This window comes from Hydra vulgaris, chromosome 06 (genome assembly GCF_038396675.1).
Source record: "Hydra vulgaris chromosome 06, alternate assembly HydraT2T_AEP".
NCBI classification, from domain to species: domain Eukaryota; kingdom Metazoa; phylum Cnidaria; class Hydrozoa; order Anthoathecata; family Hydridae; genus Hydra; species Hydra vulgaris.
This window is the reverse complement of record NC_088925.1, coordinates 1,185,988-1,203,004: the sequence shown is the minus strand read 5'-3', so window position 1 is coordinate 1,203,004 and position 17,017 is coordinate 1,185,988. Positions and strand designations below refer to the sequence as shown.

At 24.2% G+C, this 17,017-nt stretch overlaps 1 protein-coding gene across 5 annotated transcripts in view; it reads left to right on the top strand.

The window, feature by feature from the left end:
• Nucleotides 1-17,017, top strand: part of LOC100199949 (mitogen-activated protein kinase kinase kinase 12) — a 41,487-nt gene that overhangs the window by 21,673 nt on the left and 2,797 nt on the right. For all 5 annotated transcript variants that reach the window (XM_065798927.1, XM_065798930.1, XM_065798932.1 and 2 more), the window contains exons 4-6: nt 1,771-1,822; nt 9,185-9,291; nt 10,760-10,868. In XM_065798927.1, the coding sequence (XP_065654999.1) occupies nt 1,771-1,822; nt 9,185-9,291; nt 10,760-10,868 (268 nt within the window). The remainder of the gene's footprint in view (nt 1-1,770; nt 1,823-9,184; nt 9,292-10,759; nt 10,869-17,017) is intronic.

Sequence of the window (17,017 nt, the reverse complement as noted above, 5' to 3'; positions counted from 1 at the left end):
GTAAGTTATTATTTCTTTATGTAAGTTATTATTTCGTTACGTAAGTTATTATTTCGTTACGTAAGTTATTATTTCTTTACGTAAGTTATTATTTCGTTATGTAAGTTATTATTTCTTTACGTAAGTTGTTATTTTGTTTTTCATGTACAAAAGATTTCAAAAAATTTCTTTTTGTTTTATATTATTTTTATATAATATTATTATTACTACTTTTTTTTATCCATTAACCACAAAAATATCAAATTTTTATCAATTATGTGATTATAGTTGAGTAATATTTCTATAGTTGAAAACTAGTCAATGGAGTAACACTTAAAAAACACGTTCAATATTATATTTGAAAACTAGTCAATATTTGAAAACTAGTCAACACTTAAAAAACACATTAAATAAAACAAAAAATAAAACAAAGAAAAAATTAATAAGAAAACTAATTAAAAAAATTAATAATATCAAGCATAAAATTATGAGATGAAAAAAAAAGTCAAGTATATATAATAATATATAAATATATAAAATATATAATATATAAAAGTCAAGTATATATAATAATAAGTATATTATATAAAGAAAATATAAATAATAATAAACAGAAATAACTTATTGCAGAATAACTATAATATAAATAATGACAAATAAAAAAATATAGTAAAAATAATTATTTTATAGTTTATAATTATGAAAATATTTTATATAAATAAATATAGTAATTATAATAATAAATAACCACATCAATAACAATAAAATAAAAAAGTAAATAATAAACATAAAATTGTAACAATAATAAATATAACAGTAAAAAAAATAAACAAATAAAACTATTACTACCATCAAAACTTTATTGCTACCATCAAAACTTTATTACTACCATCAAAAATTTATTACTACCATCAAAACTTTATTACTACCATCAAAACTTTATTACTACCATCAAAACTTTATTACTACTATCAAAACTTTATTACTACCATCAAAACTTTATTACTACCATCAAAACTTTATTACTACCATCAAAACTTTATTACTACCATCAAAACTTTATTACTACCATCAAAACTTTATTACTACCATCAAAACTTTATTGCTACCATCAAAACTTTATTACTACCATCAAAACTTTACTACTACCATCAAAACTTTATTACTACCATCAAAACTTTATTACTACCATCAAAACTTTATTACTACCATCAAAACTTTATTACTGCCATCAAAACTTTATTACTACCATCAAAACTTTATTACTACCATCAAACTTTATTACTACCATCAAAACTTTATTACTACCATCAAAACTTTATTACTACCATCAAAACTTTATTAGCATCATAATAAATAATAAATAATCATAACTATGGGACTAATACAAAAAGTAATATTAGCTATTGCAACTGATACAAAAAATACAATTAAAATAAATAGTAATAAAAAGAATAAGATTGAAAGGGAAGAATAATAGAAAGAAGAAGAATAATAAAAATAATAATGATGTAGTAATATAATAAAACAATAATTATTATTCTTTAAACAAATAGTAAAAAAAAAATTCTAAATTTAGTTTCTGTTGAAAAGAACAAATAATATTTAGAAATGATTTTTTTTTAATGAATTATATTTCAATGAGAAAGTGTTTTTTTATAGAAAGCTTGCCATAAGTTATTGTAATTAAAAATGGAGAATTAAGAAAGGAGAATGCTTGTTGTTACTGTTTATTTGTTTAGTTTGAATAAAAATAATTTTTCAATTTATTTTTATGTTGTTTATATTCAGGTCATATGGTGTGTTAGTTTGGGAGTTACTAACCGAAGAAATTCCCTATAAAGTAGGTTATCATATAAAGTAGGTTATTAATTATCTTTTTTTGATCCTATCTTCTTTTACATTATTGACCTATTATTTGGCATAAAATTTCTTGTGAGAATTTTCTCCATAAAAATTTATTTTTCGAATGAAATCTTGTATGGCGTTAAAGTTAATTTATGAACTACTTTTCTTTCTTATAAATTAGCTCTGTTTTTAATTTATGAAAATTTACTTAACATGAAACTTTATTGGATTTATTTTATGCTCCACTTTTTTTAATTTTTTTATCTTTTTATGTTGAGGTCATAGTATTGTTATGTATTGTTAAAAAAGAATCCTGTTGGTTTGTGTAAGTTTTTTTGCTTGAACAATGGAGATTTGAATTTTTTTACAGAGTTATGAAAATGATGCGTAAAAGATTAGTAATGTCAGCAAAATGATGCGCAATAGAATTAGTTATGTAGTGATGTAAATCGTTAACATATATTGCAATAGAATTAGTTATGTAGTGATGTAAATCGTTAACATATGTTGCAATAGAATTAGTTATGTAGTGATGTAAATCGTTAACATATATTGCAATAGAATTAGTTATGTAGTGATGTAAATCGTTAACATATATTGCAATAGAATTAGTTATGTAGTGATGTAAATCGTTAACATATATTGCAATAGAATTAGTTATGTAGTGATGTAAATCGTTAACATATATTGCAATAGAATTAGTTATGTAGTGATGTAAATCGTTAACATATATTGCAATAGAATTAGTTATGTAGTGATGTAAATCGTTAACATATATTGCAATAGAATTAGTTATGTAGTGATGTAAATCGTTAACATATATTGCAATAGAATTAGTTATGTAGTGATGTAAATCGTTAACATATATTAAAAAAAGTAAAGGCCTAAGATTTTAAATAAAAATTAAAACCATTAGCAATACCCTGAGTGCCATAGAAATGTAGCTTTTTAATACAGATCTTGTGATCATTCACATTTTGGAGATCAATAAACACATCACAAACAGAAAAATAATTGCTCCATGAATCAATTCTGTAATGCTTATGTCATATAAATGCTGATAAATGTTAAGAAAACGTTAGTTTTTTAAGAGTTTTACTGATTATATTTGATTATAGTAGTTGTATTCTGTAGCCAAGTTTAGAGTTCTTTGTGATACCAATGCATCACATGGTATCACAGATGCAGGTTTTAATATAATAATGAATGAATATAATGATGAAATATGTTATAATGAAAAGTAATAAAAAAGATTAATTAGATTAGAAAGTAGAAATTTAGCAAGAAATTTATGAGCAAAAGTTGAAATGCTGTTCGGACCAATAGTCATATAGTCATCACAAGTTTCATTATAAGAAAGTATAACAGATTTTCATTTTTCATGGGTTTACTAAATATTAAATTAAGGTTTGGTATTTTTAAATATTTCAGGAATGTTGTCTGATTTTGAACAGTTGATTTGGAATATTGTTTGTTCAAAAGATTCCTAATTCCCATCCATATAGTCTTCAACTTATCGGCATTATTAGAAAAGAAATTAGAAAAATGTTTTTTTACTCTTACTGATTAGAGTTTCAAGAACATTTCTATAAGTTTATTCAAGGATTCGTTTGTTATTAAGATTTATTGTTATAAATTTTTTTAAAAGTATTTTGTTACATGTGTTTTTTGAACTTAAAGTTGTTGGTGTAATCAGTTTAAGCAAACAAAAAGTATTCTTTTAAAGAACCATACTTATCTAAAATAAAATTAAGTTTAGTTAAAGTATTTTTATATGACTTATTAGTATCACCATTGAAAACTCTGATATCCCTGTTTTCAAGTAATCACTTGTAATTCTTGTAATAATTGTAAAAAAAAAGTAATTCACTACTAAGTTTCTTGAAATTTCAATAAAAAGTATTGCACTAATAAAAATTAACAAATTCAAATTCAAATTAGATGTATTCTAAAATAGATTTTACATTTCATGGAATATGTACATATAGTACAAGTACTAATTTTAAGTAAACACCATAATAAGAAACTAAAACACCAGACTAAAAAAACGAAAAACACAAAAAAACACAAAAAAAAACCACACAAAAAACACACACACACACAAAAAAATTGTAAAACAGAACAATACTTAAGCAAAAAAACTTTTAGAATAATAATTAAGTAAGAAGTTTGATAATTTAGGACATAATTCAAATTTCTTTTATACATCTATCTAGAATAAAAGACTTTTATATACCTAATTAAAATATAGCAATAAAAGAGAAGTAGATTATAATAATATACAGTAACAACATTGTAAATAATGTAGTAATATAAGTATCGGTAATAATAATAGGCAATAATAATAAAAACTCCAGTTATTGGTAATAATAATCAAAATAATAATAATACAAATGATAAAGATAACAATTCTATTAATAATAATAATAATAATAATAATAATAATAATAATAATAATAATAATAATAATAATAATAATAATAGTAATGATAACAATAATATTAATAGTAATAATAACAACAATAGCAACAATAATAATAATAACAATATTAAAAAATAGCAATATTTATAATAGTGAGAATTTTAGAAAAGATCAATTATTAGTAGTTATAGACCAGCATTAAAGTGAATAAGGTTAAGATGGATAGTAGATAGTTAGCAGTAGAGTAACATAGAAATTAGGAAGAATACTTGTTTTATTAAAAATTAAATACACTGTTTTTGAATTTGGAAAATGTAGGGAGAGATTTTAACTGTGAGGGGAGACTATTCCATGTGCATATGCTCTGATATTTAATCGATTCATATCCATAATAAACAAGTCTATGTTTAGGTATAGATAATTTGAAGCTTTTAGTTGATCGAAGTTGGTAACGAGTATTTTTTTTATAAGTAAAAGGAGGAAGGAAGGTTTTATGTTGCTGTTTCCAAACAAATGTTGCTGTTTCCAAACTAAGTTGAAGTGTTGAATAAGGTCTTTTAACTTAAGTATCTTTGATATGTAGTAGAGGATATTTGGGTCAGAGTTAAAATGCTGAAAATAGATTATTTTTAGGGCTTTATTTTGGAGGTGAGATAATCTTTTAAGTGTTAGAGATTGGGTTTGTCCCCATATTTGACAAGCATATCTAAGATGGTATATGTTAAGAAGCGTTTCAAGATTAAGATAATGTCGAACTTTGGCCAACATACCTGCTAAGTTTCAGTGCTAAGTCTTGAAGATGGGATGTAAAACTTAAATTAGAATCAATTTTGATACCAAGATACTTGATAAAATTCACAGTATCTATTTTTTGATCACTTAATCTGAAATTCAGGTGCTTTTTAATTTTTGTTTGACTTGATTTAAAGATAATAGTTTTTTTGGAATTAAGTGATAATTTATTAGATAGAAGCCACTGGAGTAGATTCGCTAAGTCATGGTTTATATTTTTGTTTATCTTTTTAAGTGATTTATTTATTAAAAGCAGATTGGTGTCATCAGCAAAGTGGTAAGCAATGGAAAACTTTAGAGAGGTACTAAGATCATTAATAAAGAGAAGGAAAAGTAATGGTCCTAATACAGAGCCTTGTGGGACACCATTTGTTGATTTTATTAATTCAGATTCTATCCCATTAATAGAAACAAATTGTGTTCTATTTTGAAGATAAGAAGAAAACCATTGGAGTGTTGTGGCTCTGATACCATAGTACTCTAACTTTCTGATAAGAATGGAATGATCAACTGTATCAAAGGCTTTCTGGAGATCAACAAAAACACCACATGCAAACAATTTATTGTCCAAAGCTGTTCTAATTTTATCAGTTATATCAATTAGTGCATGAGTTGTTGAATGATTGTTTCTAAACCCATACTGATTTTTATAAAGACACTTGAATTTCTCCAGAAAGTTGTAGAGTCTATTGTGCATAGCTTTCTCAAATAGTTTGCTTATATTTGAGAGAAGAGAGATTGGATAATAATTAGAGTAATCCAGTAGAGAACCTTTTTTATGTATTAATGTCACTTTAGCTATCTTAAAGAGATTTGGGAAAATTCCATCAACCAAACTTGAACTCGACCAAACACACAATCTGCTGGCAGATATGAGTGCCAACATTCTGGAAACGTATGTGTAATATGCAGTTTCTTGAAACATTCCTTCCTTAGAGCAAGAAGCATAGATGTCATATTTATGTTTTTGTTTTTCCCATAGCTTGAATCAGAAAACAGCTGAAGTGATGAAACATCAGAACACTTATCCATTAGATCATTTTTTAAATAGATGTTGTACAGCTGAACAGATCATATTTGAATCTTTTCGATTCTCACACTCTCGCCAAGTAAAAAAAATATATATTGGTAATAGACTGAGATTACCCCTGTGAATAACAATAGAACATATAAATAAGAACATATAATAAAGAGAACATATAAATAAAGAATATATAAATAAAGAAGAACATATAAATAAAGCTGCCAACAATAGTAGGCTTCTCCTATTGATAATTTGGGTAGCACAAGGTTCTCTATCATGTCAAAGCAGATAGTCATCGCATTTAGGTGGATATCATTAGACAAACTGTAAAATTTTCTTGCTTTCCTTCGGTGAAGAATCAAATGCAGTTTTTCTTTTCTTTTGGTCATCATTAATATTTTAGTTTTTCAATGACAACTTGAATAATTGACAGAACATGTAATTGACAGAACATGTAATTTCTTCTTCTTCTTCTACTTCTTCTTCTTCTTCTTCTTCTTCTTCTTCTTCTTCTTCTTCTTCTTCTTCTTCTTCTTCTTCTTCTTCTTATTTTTTCTAGCTTTGTTTTGTTTATTTTTCATTAATTTTTTCTTTTTTTACTTATTGTTTATTATTATTATTATTTATTGCTTATTATTAAATATACTTATTATTGTTATTATATAGTTACTTTAGTTTTACTTATCAACTTATAATACTAAATATAAACTAAATATAAATAAGAACAATTGACATGTTGAACAATTGACATGTAGAACAATTGACATGTAGAACAATTGACATGTTGAACAATTGACATGTAGAACAATTGACATGTAGAACAATTGACATGTAGAACAATTGACATGTTGAACAATTGACATGTAGAACAATTGACATGTAGAACATATATCTTTTGCTGGGTATCCAAATGCTAAATTGTAATGGTTTATAAATTGAGCAATAGTTGTACTATTTTTATCCAAAAGTTGGTACATTTGTTTTACATTCAAATCAGAGGGCAAATATTTATGTTCAGGAGCACTTTTTTTTCCATAATGACTTGCTCTGCATGTAAAAGTCTGAATATGGTTTTTAATAGCTTCTTTCATTTCAGAAAAAGCTACTTTCTTCCTGTCTCCTCCTCTATTTTAAGGTCTGGTTGTTCCATGCTCATACCAGTGTCTTGCAATTCTTATTTCTCTATCAGGATTTATGGCTAGAAAATATAAAGAAATAAAATATTGACTTTTGTCAATAAAACATTTTTTCAAAAAATATACATGCATAACTTATGCAAATTATTCTGAATTAAAAATAGTTGTAAACTTACACAATACTGAACAAAATGAAGCTTGGCAAACTTTTAGTTTGTATCCTTCAATGCATAAAAATACTTAATGCTTGTAGCTTAACTTTTTTTGCTCATTATTTTTCACCTGGCTCTTTTAATACTGGCTATATTAAGCATAGTATAGAAGCACTCTGTTGGTATTACAATAGAATTCTGTATGACATTTAAACAGATTGTCGGTTGTAATATCTCAAGTCTGAAATAAATTTGTTATGAATTTCAAGATTATTATAACATAATCTTATAACAATAAAATCAAATAAACTCACCTTGCAAAAGCCTGCATAGTGACTACACGATACAGAAGGAATTTTTTTTCCACTTGAATGTTGAAATAACTTTTTCATTTCTCTTGCTGAGCATTGCTCTTTTCTTTTTTGCAACTTTAACGCTAATACAACACTTTCATCAAAACAATCATAGTCTGCCATTTTCAAGTTTTTCTTAGAGATGTTTATAGCGCTTGCAGAAAATTATCTTTCACACACACTCCGATGGGTCCAAAAGAAACAGCATTTTAAAAATAGATTTAAAAAATCATATCGTGTCCTGAAAATAAAATTATTTTTAAATCTTTGAAAATATTTGCTAACACGATTTAAAAGTATTTGTATTTTTTTGAAGATGGTGCTTAACACGTTTTGAAAATAAGCTCTTAAAACACACACACACACACACACACACACACACACACACACACACACACACACACACACACACACACATATATATCTATATATATATTAAGTTATATATATATATATATATATATATATATATATATATATATATATATATATATATATATATATATATATATATATGTATATATATATATATTAAATTTTATATATATATATATATATATATATATATTAAATTCTTTATTTTAACATGTAAAGGTGATAACTTGTTATATAAACAAAATGAGTTGATTTCAAAATGCAGACACAAGAATAAATTCCTCTAATCTTTTTTTGACACCGGTGATTAGCTAATATTTTGTTTTTTCGTTGCCATCAAGTATGTCTTAGCGACGTTAAGATCCCACTACACAGTATTTTGTAATTTTTAGCAGTTTTTTTTGTTTTTGAATTTGTATTCAATGGCTGATGATTGCCATATAGGCATGAAACTTAAAGTACCATAGAAAAAGTTGTTTTTTCTTATATATATATAAATATATATATATATATATATATATATATATATATATATATGTATATATATGTATACTTTATTTCACCATATTCTTTAATAAATCTTCAAAATTTCAAAAATCATTCAGAATCTTCAAAACATATTCTTTAATAATTCTTCCACCATATTCTTTAATAAATCTTCAAAACTTCAAAAATCATTCAGAATCTTCAAAAATATAACAAAAGATTTCAAAATAAATTTATTGAAAGTAGTGGTGTAGTGGAAAGTAGTGCGGTAGTGGTGTAGTGGGAAGGCGCTCGCTTCATAAGCGAGAGGTTCTGAGTTCAATCCCCACCACGTCCCTAGTAGTACCGCGCTCAACTTGTTTTTCAGCGCAGCGGCCTTGTTTGTCAAGGTTCATGTTTTGGAGTCATAGAGTGGAAAGAGGGTTGTAACCACTATTAAGTAGCCTCCTCATCTGTTGTGGCCTTCTCGGCCTTGAGGAGGTAAATAACAAAAAAAAAGAAAGTCAATTTTTTTGAAGCTTTTGTTGTATACACCATTTATAGCTTTTTTTTGTCATATTTTACTACTATAATGCATGTTATATGGAAAGAAATTATGTCACATTTAATTTTGACAGGGTGTTGATTACTCAGCATTAATATGGGGAGTTGGTAATAATAGTTTGAAATTGCCGATTCCTAGCAGTTGTCCAGAGGGGTTTAAACTATTATTAAATTTATGCTGGTAAGTTATTTTTTATTGAAGATATTTATTATGGTTTTTTAGCTTTGAAAAAACATTTGTTTATATATTTTTTTTTTTACATTTTATGGTTGTTTTTTTTTAAATAAATGATATTTTTTTTTAATTTGATATCAAGCAATGGCTTTTGAAATACTGTTTGAAATGCCTTTTATCTCTTGCTCTTTACAGCAGATGTTTTTATTGTTTCTCTAAACAACCTTCATCTATTATTTCAGCTACCTAAATTTTTGTACTTTATGTTAACCATGGTTACCATGGTTGCTTCTTTAAAAAAGTTTAATCTAATTGTAAATAAAAAAGTTTAATTTTCTCTATTTCCTTGATTCTTCATTTAGAGTAATAAATTACTCTTTATAAAACTTTATATATTTTTTTTTCTTCATACGTTTGTCTTGTTAATTCTGGTTCTTTATTTACATGTTTTTTCATGTCATTATATATTATATTAATATATATAGAGTCACTATCCTTTAAGGACCTTTCATTAGCTTTCCTTCAAGGAGTTAGCTATCCTTCAAATTGGTATAAAATTACAGCTAAAAAGTATACCAGAAAAGTAATCATAATAAATGTAGAAGTCGTTGTCCAAATACATTCAATGAAAATACAGTCCAATTAATTTAATGAAAATATAATCAAATAAAATTAAAGATGTCAAAATTTAGGTTTGTGTTATTAATGGTTTTTATTCAACGCTTCTTTTATTCATATTTGGTAGGTTTGAACTGATTCAGGATGTCAGTGAAAAATTCTTCAAAAAATCTTCAACATTATTGAAGTGCACTAGAAGATGGCCATTATTGCATAATGTGTATACTTGCTGATCAATTTGAAGCCAATATTGATCAACTAAACCAATATTGATTAATTAAGATCAACCCGAAGCCAATAAAACATCCAGTTTTAGCGTTAAGCATTGCTTTGAAAATGAAAATCTTGGCTTTGGATTAAATGTAACAAATTTTTTAAACTACAGGTTTCATGGCATCTTTTTGTTGTATATTTTTCTCATGATAAAAGAAATAAACTCACAATATTTTCATGCCTGTAAGCAGAATACAGCAGAGAAGTTTTCAAAATATTATGGTTTACCAAAAAAATAATTTAGTTCTTTAAAGAAGATTTAATTCTTGTTACTGTCCTATTAATGACAAATACAACTTAATTCATAAGTCTTAAGTTCTATTGATGACTAGGCAAATACCACTTAATATTGATAATGCATTTCAAATCATAATTTGTACAGTTTAAGAAATAAAATGAAATTTACTTTAATTTTTATCCTTTTTTTCCCCATTAATTTTAATTTTTATCAAAATAAACACACACATATTAAAGACAATTTCTATAATTGTATTTTTTGTTTTGTTATATTTAATTAGCATTTTTTAATTTATTTGTAACCTGAATATATATATTTTTTAATATAATCTTTTTCTAAAAATAGGAATAACAAAGCAAAAAATCGACCTTCATTTCGACAGATACTTATGCATATAGATATTGCTGCTACTGATGTCTTAACAATGCCAAAGAAAAAATATTTTAACAAGCAGGTAACCATAGTTATTCAACCAATATCTATCTATCTATCTATCTATCTATCTATCTATATATATATATATATATATATATATATATATATATATATATATATATATATATATATATATATATATATATATATATATATATATATATATATAAATAGATAGATAGACAGATAGGTATATAGATATCTATATATATCTATATGTATATATAGATATATAATATATATATATATATATATATATATATATATATAAATATATATATCTATATATATATATATATATATATATATATATAAGTATAAATATATATATCTATATATATATATATATATGTATAATTATATTTATATATATACATATATATATATATATATATATATATATATATATATATATATATATATATATATATATATATATATATATATACAAAACAGCAACAAACAATGTAAAAACAAGATCAAATAATATAAATAGAAAAATGACTGAGGAGGAATAAGAAATGGTAAAAGTCAAAAACTACCATAAACTAAATACGAAGTTAAATGTTTAAAAATGATCAAAAATAGAAAATAATAATAAAAAAGAACAACAAACATTACCAGCGAAAAAAGAAAAAAAAAGAACGATGTTTTTAACTTTAATTTTTTAAGTTATTTTGGCACATTGCTCAAATGTAGTGTATTTTTGTGTTCAGTTTAAATTGTCCTGTATTTTTGTACATTGTTTATTTTATAATATAATTTTGTGCTCTGTTTTGCATTGTTTTTTTTTTGTAGTTGGTGTTGTTATTTGTTTGTTTTTTGTATTCCTGTGTATTGTTCATTGGGCATTGTAGTATACAGTACATATTTTTATATGTTTTAGTGCGTTGTTTGATCAGTATCTATTTTTTTAGTTTTGTGTTGATTGGACATTTTTAAAAATGTATATAATTTTAAAGCTGTATATGTATATGTTTCTATATGTGTATGTAAACATATGTATGTAAGTGTATGTATGTGCGCATGTGTATTTATGTGCAAATATGTGTACCTATGCATGTGGGTAAGTATGTGTAAACAGTAAAATCCTGGTTGTTGGAACTGGCACCTATTCGAATTTCCTGCTTATTCGAAGCAATTTTCATTCCTAGTGAATTTTCCTTAACAAACTCATGCAAATAATCATCAGTTATTCGAACCAGCAGTTATTCAAAATTTCATTTATTCAAAGTAATTTTTTGCTCCCCTTGTCAAACACCATGTCAGTTATTCAAAGATTTTCTTCAACTCAAAATACCATTGCATTGCATTACAAAATATAACTTTATCGCATGTAATCGAAGTATGTATATATATAAAAAAAGATAACATTATCGTAATATAAAAAAGTTAAACACATTAAACATAGTGCAATAAAAATTTTAACATGGAGGAAGTACCATGCCTGTACCTTGGGGGTCATTGGTGCAATAGACTACCTTTTTTTAATAAGCTCTCTTTGTTTCACTCAAATTTTATTGTAAAAATTGAGCAAAAATGTCAAATTATCAATCAAAGATAAATATCTCGCTTTTAAAGTTTGGAAAAAGGTCAAACTAAAAAGAATGTAGCCAAAAAGTTTAGTATTCAAAACACTTTAACTTACTGGATTAAGCATTACAAAGACATAATCATAAAGAGTCAGTCAATTTGGAACTAACATTCAAAAGTTAAGTTTTAGAAAGCATGATTCCGTTGATAAATTTTTTTGATAAATTGTAAAAATTTTATTTTTTTGATTTAAATTTGTTTTTTAGAAAGTAAAAACTTAAAGTAGCTTATTTAGAAGGTAATGAAACGAAATTTCAGTTTTTCAGTTCTTTTTTACTCTCTTCTTTTAAAATTTGATGGTAACTTGAAATAGGTTACTTTAAAGTTTGATGGTAACTTGAAATAGGTTACTTTAAAATTTGATGGTAACTTGAAAAAGGTTACTTTAAAATTTGATGGTAACTTGAAAAAGGTTACTTTAAAATTTGATGGTAACTTGAAATAGGTTACTTTAAAATTTGATGGTAACTTGAAATAGGTTACTTTAAAATTTGATGGTAACTCGAAATAGGTTACTTTAAAGAAGATTTTCAGTTGTTCGAACTTTCGGTTATTGGAAGTAAATTTTAATTCCCCTAGGAGGTTTGAATTACCGTGAGTTTACAATATAATAAAAAAATATTTTTTTTTTTATTATATTATATATTATTATATTATTATTGCAATTATTAATATCATCTTTATTTAGTAGGGCTTTATTTTCCTTTCTTTCTTTTTTTTTTCTTTTTGATTTTTTTTTTATTATTTATAATTCTTTCTGTTTTGTGTTTTTTTTGTTGTTGTTGTTTTTTAGGTGTCACTCCATTGACTAGTTTTTAACTATATGAGTGACACCTAACCTTATTTATGTGAGTTTATAATATATTATAATAAATTTTTATATTTTATGGTTATATAAATGGAAACTTATATGTATATTTAGCTATTGTATTTATAATAACAAGTGACTTATTATTTTTGTTATTATTGTTATCATAGTTACTATTATAGTTGTTATTGTTGTTGTTTTTTATTGTGGTTTTTATGTTTATTACTATCAATATTATTTTTATTATTATCATTACTATTATAATTATTACTAATTATATATAGAAAGATCTATATTTTTGGTGTTAACTTAAGATTAGAAGAATTACTATTTGTAAATATCCATGAAATTATTTTTCAGAATATATATATATATATGCAAAGGTCTTACCATAAAACATAGAAACGAGGTCGGCAATTTTTTGCTGACCTCAAACACTTTTAGGTCGACAGTTAGGTTGGCATTGCTGAATGCCGACCCTAATTCCAAAGGTTGTATATATATATATATATATATATATATATATATATATATATATATATATATATATATATTTCTGATGTAGTTATTACACTTCATGGATATTTAAATTTAAAAATAGTAATTGTACTAATCTTAACTAAAAGACTTGCATAACAACATTAATAGTAATAAAAATACTATTATTATTATAATAATAATCAATAACAATCATAATATAATTAATGAGTGGAAGTAGTAATAATAACAATGGTAACAGAAATAATTATCAAATTAAAAACAATAACCATCACAAAAATAATATTAATTTAATAATACTAGTATACGCATACACAAATACACACATACACACACACACACATACATGCACACATATACATACACATATCTTTAGATATATCAACTATTTATTTATGAAGGAGTGGAATAAGTTGCATTTGAAAAGTTTGACTGAAGAGCTCTTAGATCACAGGGAAAGTTATTTTGCGATTTTATATATTGATATTTTATGGACTTATGTCCGTAAAATATCAAAGGTTAGGTTTAGATTATTAATGGACTTTTAGGGCAGAAGTTGTTGAAGGTAAGAGGCAGGTTTTTGTGTTGACAATTCTAGACAAGCTGGCAATTAAGGTGTTGAACAAGATCACTTTTAAAAATTTTAAAAATCTTTAAAAGAATTCTGAAAATACAATATCTTGCGGAAAAAACATTATCATGTAGTATTGGTAGAGCACTCGCTTCATAAGCAAGAGGTTCCGAGTTTGATCCCCACCACGTCCCCAGTAGTACCACCCTTAAATTTTTTCTCAGCGGAGGAGATTTTTTCTCAAGGTTCGCCTTTCAGAGTTATAGAGTTGAGAGATAACCACAATTAAGTAGCCTCATTGTCTGAAGTAGCCTTCTTGGCCTTGGGGAGGTAAATTTACATTAAAAAAAAATCTTTAATGCCTTATTTTGAAGATGAGATATCCTTGTAACAGTTTGCTGATGGGATTGTTCCCATACTTGACAAACATATTGTATATGAGAGTCAAAAATGGCATGGTATATATTTAAAAGTGTAAATTGTATTTTGCAAAGTTATATGTGTGATTAGGATATTATGTAATAAATTAACAGCATGAAATTAGATGAGTAACACAAATTATCAGAATAATTCAATGTATAAAATAAATTTTATTTTAAGTCTATGTGATTTGATGCCCTTTTTAATATATTATAGTTAATAAAAATCAGGAAACTTCATTTCAATGTCTGAATTTTAACAGCTTTTTATTTTTATATTTAGGCAGCTGTTAGCATATTTAGGAAGCTGTTAACATATTTAGGAAGCTGTTAACTAGACATATTTAGGAAGCTGTTAACTAGACATATTTGGTTAAAAAAACAACTATAATAAAGAGTTTTGTTAAATTTTTCAATATTTTTATTTTTTATTGTTTTTTATTTTTGTGTTAATGTAAGACCATTAGTTTGTTAATTTTGGTCTTACAATAAAGTCAAGTTAGAAATAATTGAATAATGTAATATCCTTTTTTAAAAAATGTAAAATGTAAGTTGTAATAATTCATCTTTCATTAAAAACAATTTTTTCTCATAAAATACAATGACTAATAAACAAGTTTGTAACTTTAGTCTGTGACTTATCTTTAGCCTGTGTGTGATCTGCATTTAAATGATTGCTGTGACTCTATGATACACAGTGCAAAAGTAATCTTTACCAATGTATTAAAACTTTCAAAAATACTGCATATGGATTATGTTATGCTTATATTATCTTAAAGATTAAAGTTTATTATTTACAAACTAAAATTTGCATTTCTCTATTCTGTGTGTGATTCAATTTCAAACTTAAATTATTCTTAGATTGCTGTATATAAGCTGAGAAATATGTGGTCATAAGTTGACAAATACATGATCATAAAAAAAAAACTTTGTTTTTCAATTATATTTTTATAACATTAACGTTATGGTCTGTCTTCATTTGCTTAGATTCTTTTTAATTTTTATTTGATTTCCACTTATTTTCAAAACCTTTTTTTTTTGTTTCATTTTCTTTCTGATTTTTAAAATATTGTTTTTTTATTTGTTATTTTTATTTATTGCTTTTATTAATTGTTTAACTCTTCTTTTTTCTTTCTTTTTTCTTTTTTAAAAAGTTCTTTTTAAAACCATCATTTTTTCAAAACCATCAAAAAAGTGCACCATTTGCAATATCATTTGCAATGGAGGAAAATTAAAACCTGTCATATTCAAACAAAACCTCAATACCTGACGGTGCCATATTCTCAAAAGGTGTTATTAATCAGGCCCACTCTAAAGGATGGATGGATTAGCAACAACAATATTCTGGGTGCACAATGTCTAGAATAAAAGACCTAGATCATCTTTTTCTGTTTACAAATAATTTATATACATATATATATACATCTATATATATATATATATATATATATATATATATATATATATATATATATATATATATATATATATATATATACATGTATATATATATATATATATATATATATATATATATATATATATATATATATATATATATATGTATATATATATATATATATATATATATATATATATATATATACATACATACATACATACATATATATATACATATATATATATATATATATATATATATATTTATATATATATATATATATATATATATATATATATATATATATATATATATATATATATATATATATATATAATTAAAAATCTATATATCTTTCTTTGTTTAAAATTAATCTATATATGGTACATTTGCCATTTTGTTTACAAATAGTCTATATAGATGACAATTAAATTAAAATAATTTGGAGATTTCCTATGGTATTATTTAAAAAAGAAGCTGTTCGCAATAAAATATAGAGATGATATTCTATTGAAGTAAATTTTTAGATTGTTTTTCAAAAAATAAATAAAAAATATTTCTGTGCGTGATTTTTTTAAGCCTTTTGTCATGGCTATTTTTAATTTATTATAATTTAGACCAAATTGGTTTAATTTTTAATGCATTTTTTTAACATATACAACTTTTATAGGGTCATATAACTTTTCACAAATTTTATTTAAAAAAAAACGTAGTCTTAAAAAAAATGATTCAAACTTCTTAAAATGAAAAAATGACTTTACGAAAAATACCAACTATCTTCTGAACTACGTTCTTAATTTTCTTAGAAAATTAAGAACGTAAATCCTTTTGAAGTTCTTAGAAAATCATTTTGAAGTTCTTAGAAAATCATTTTGAA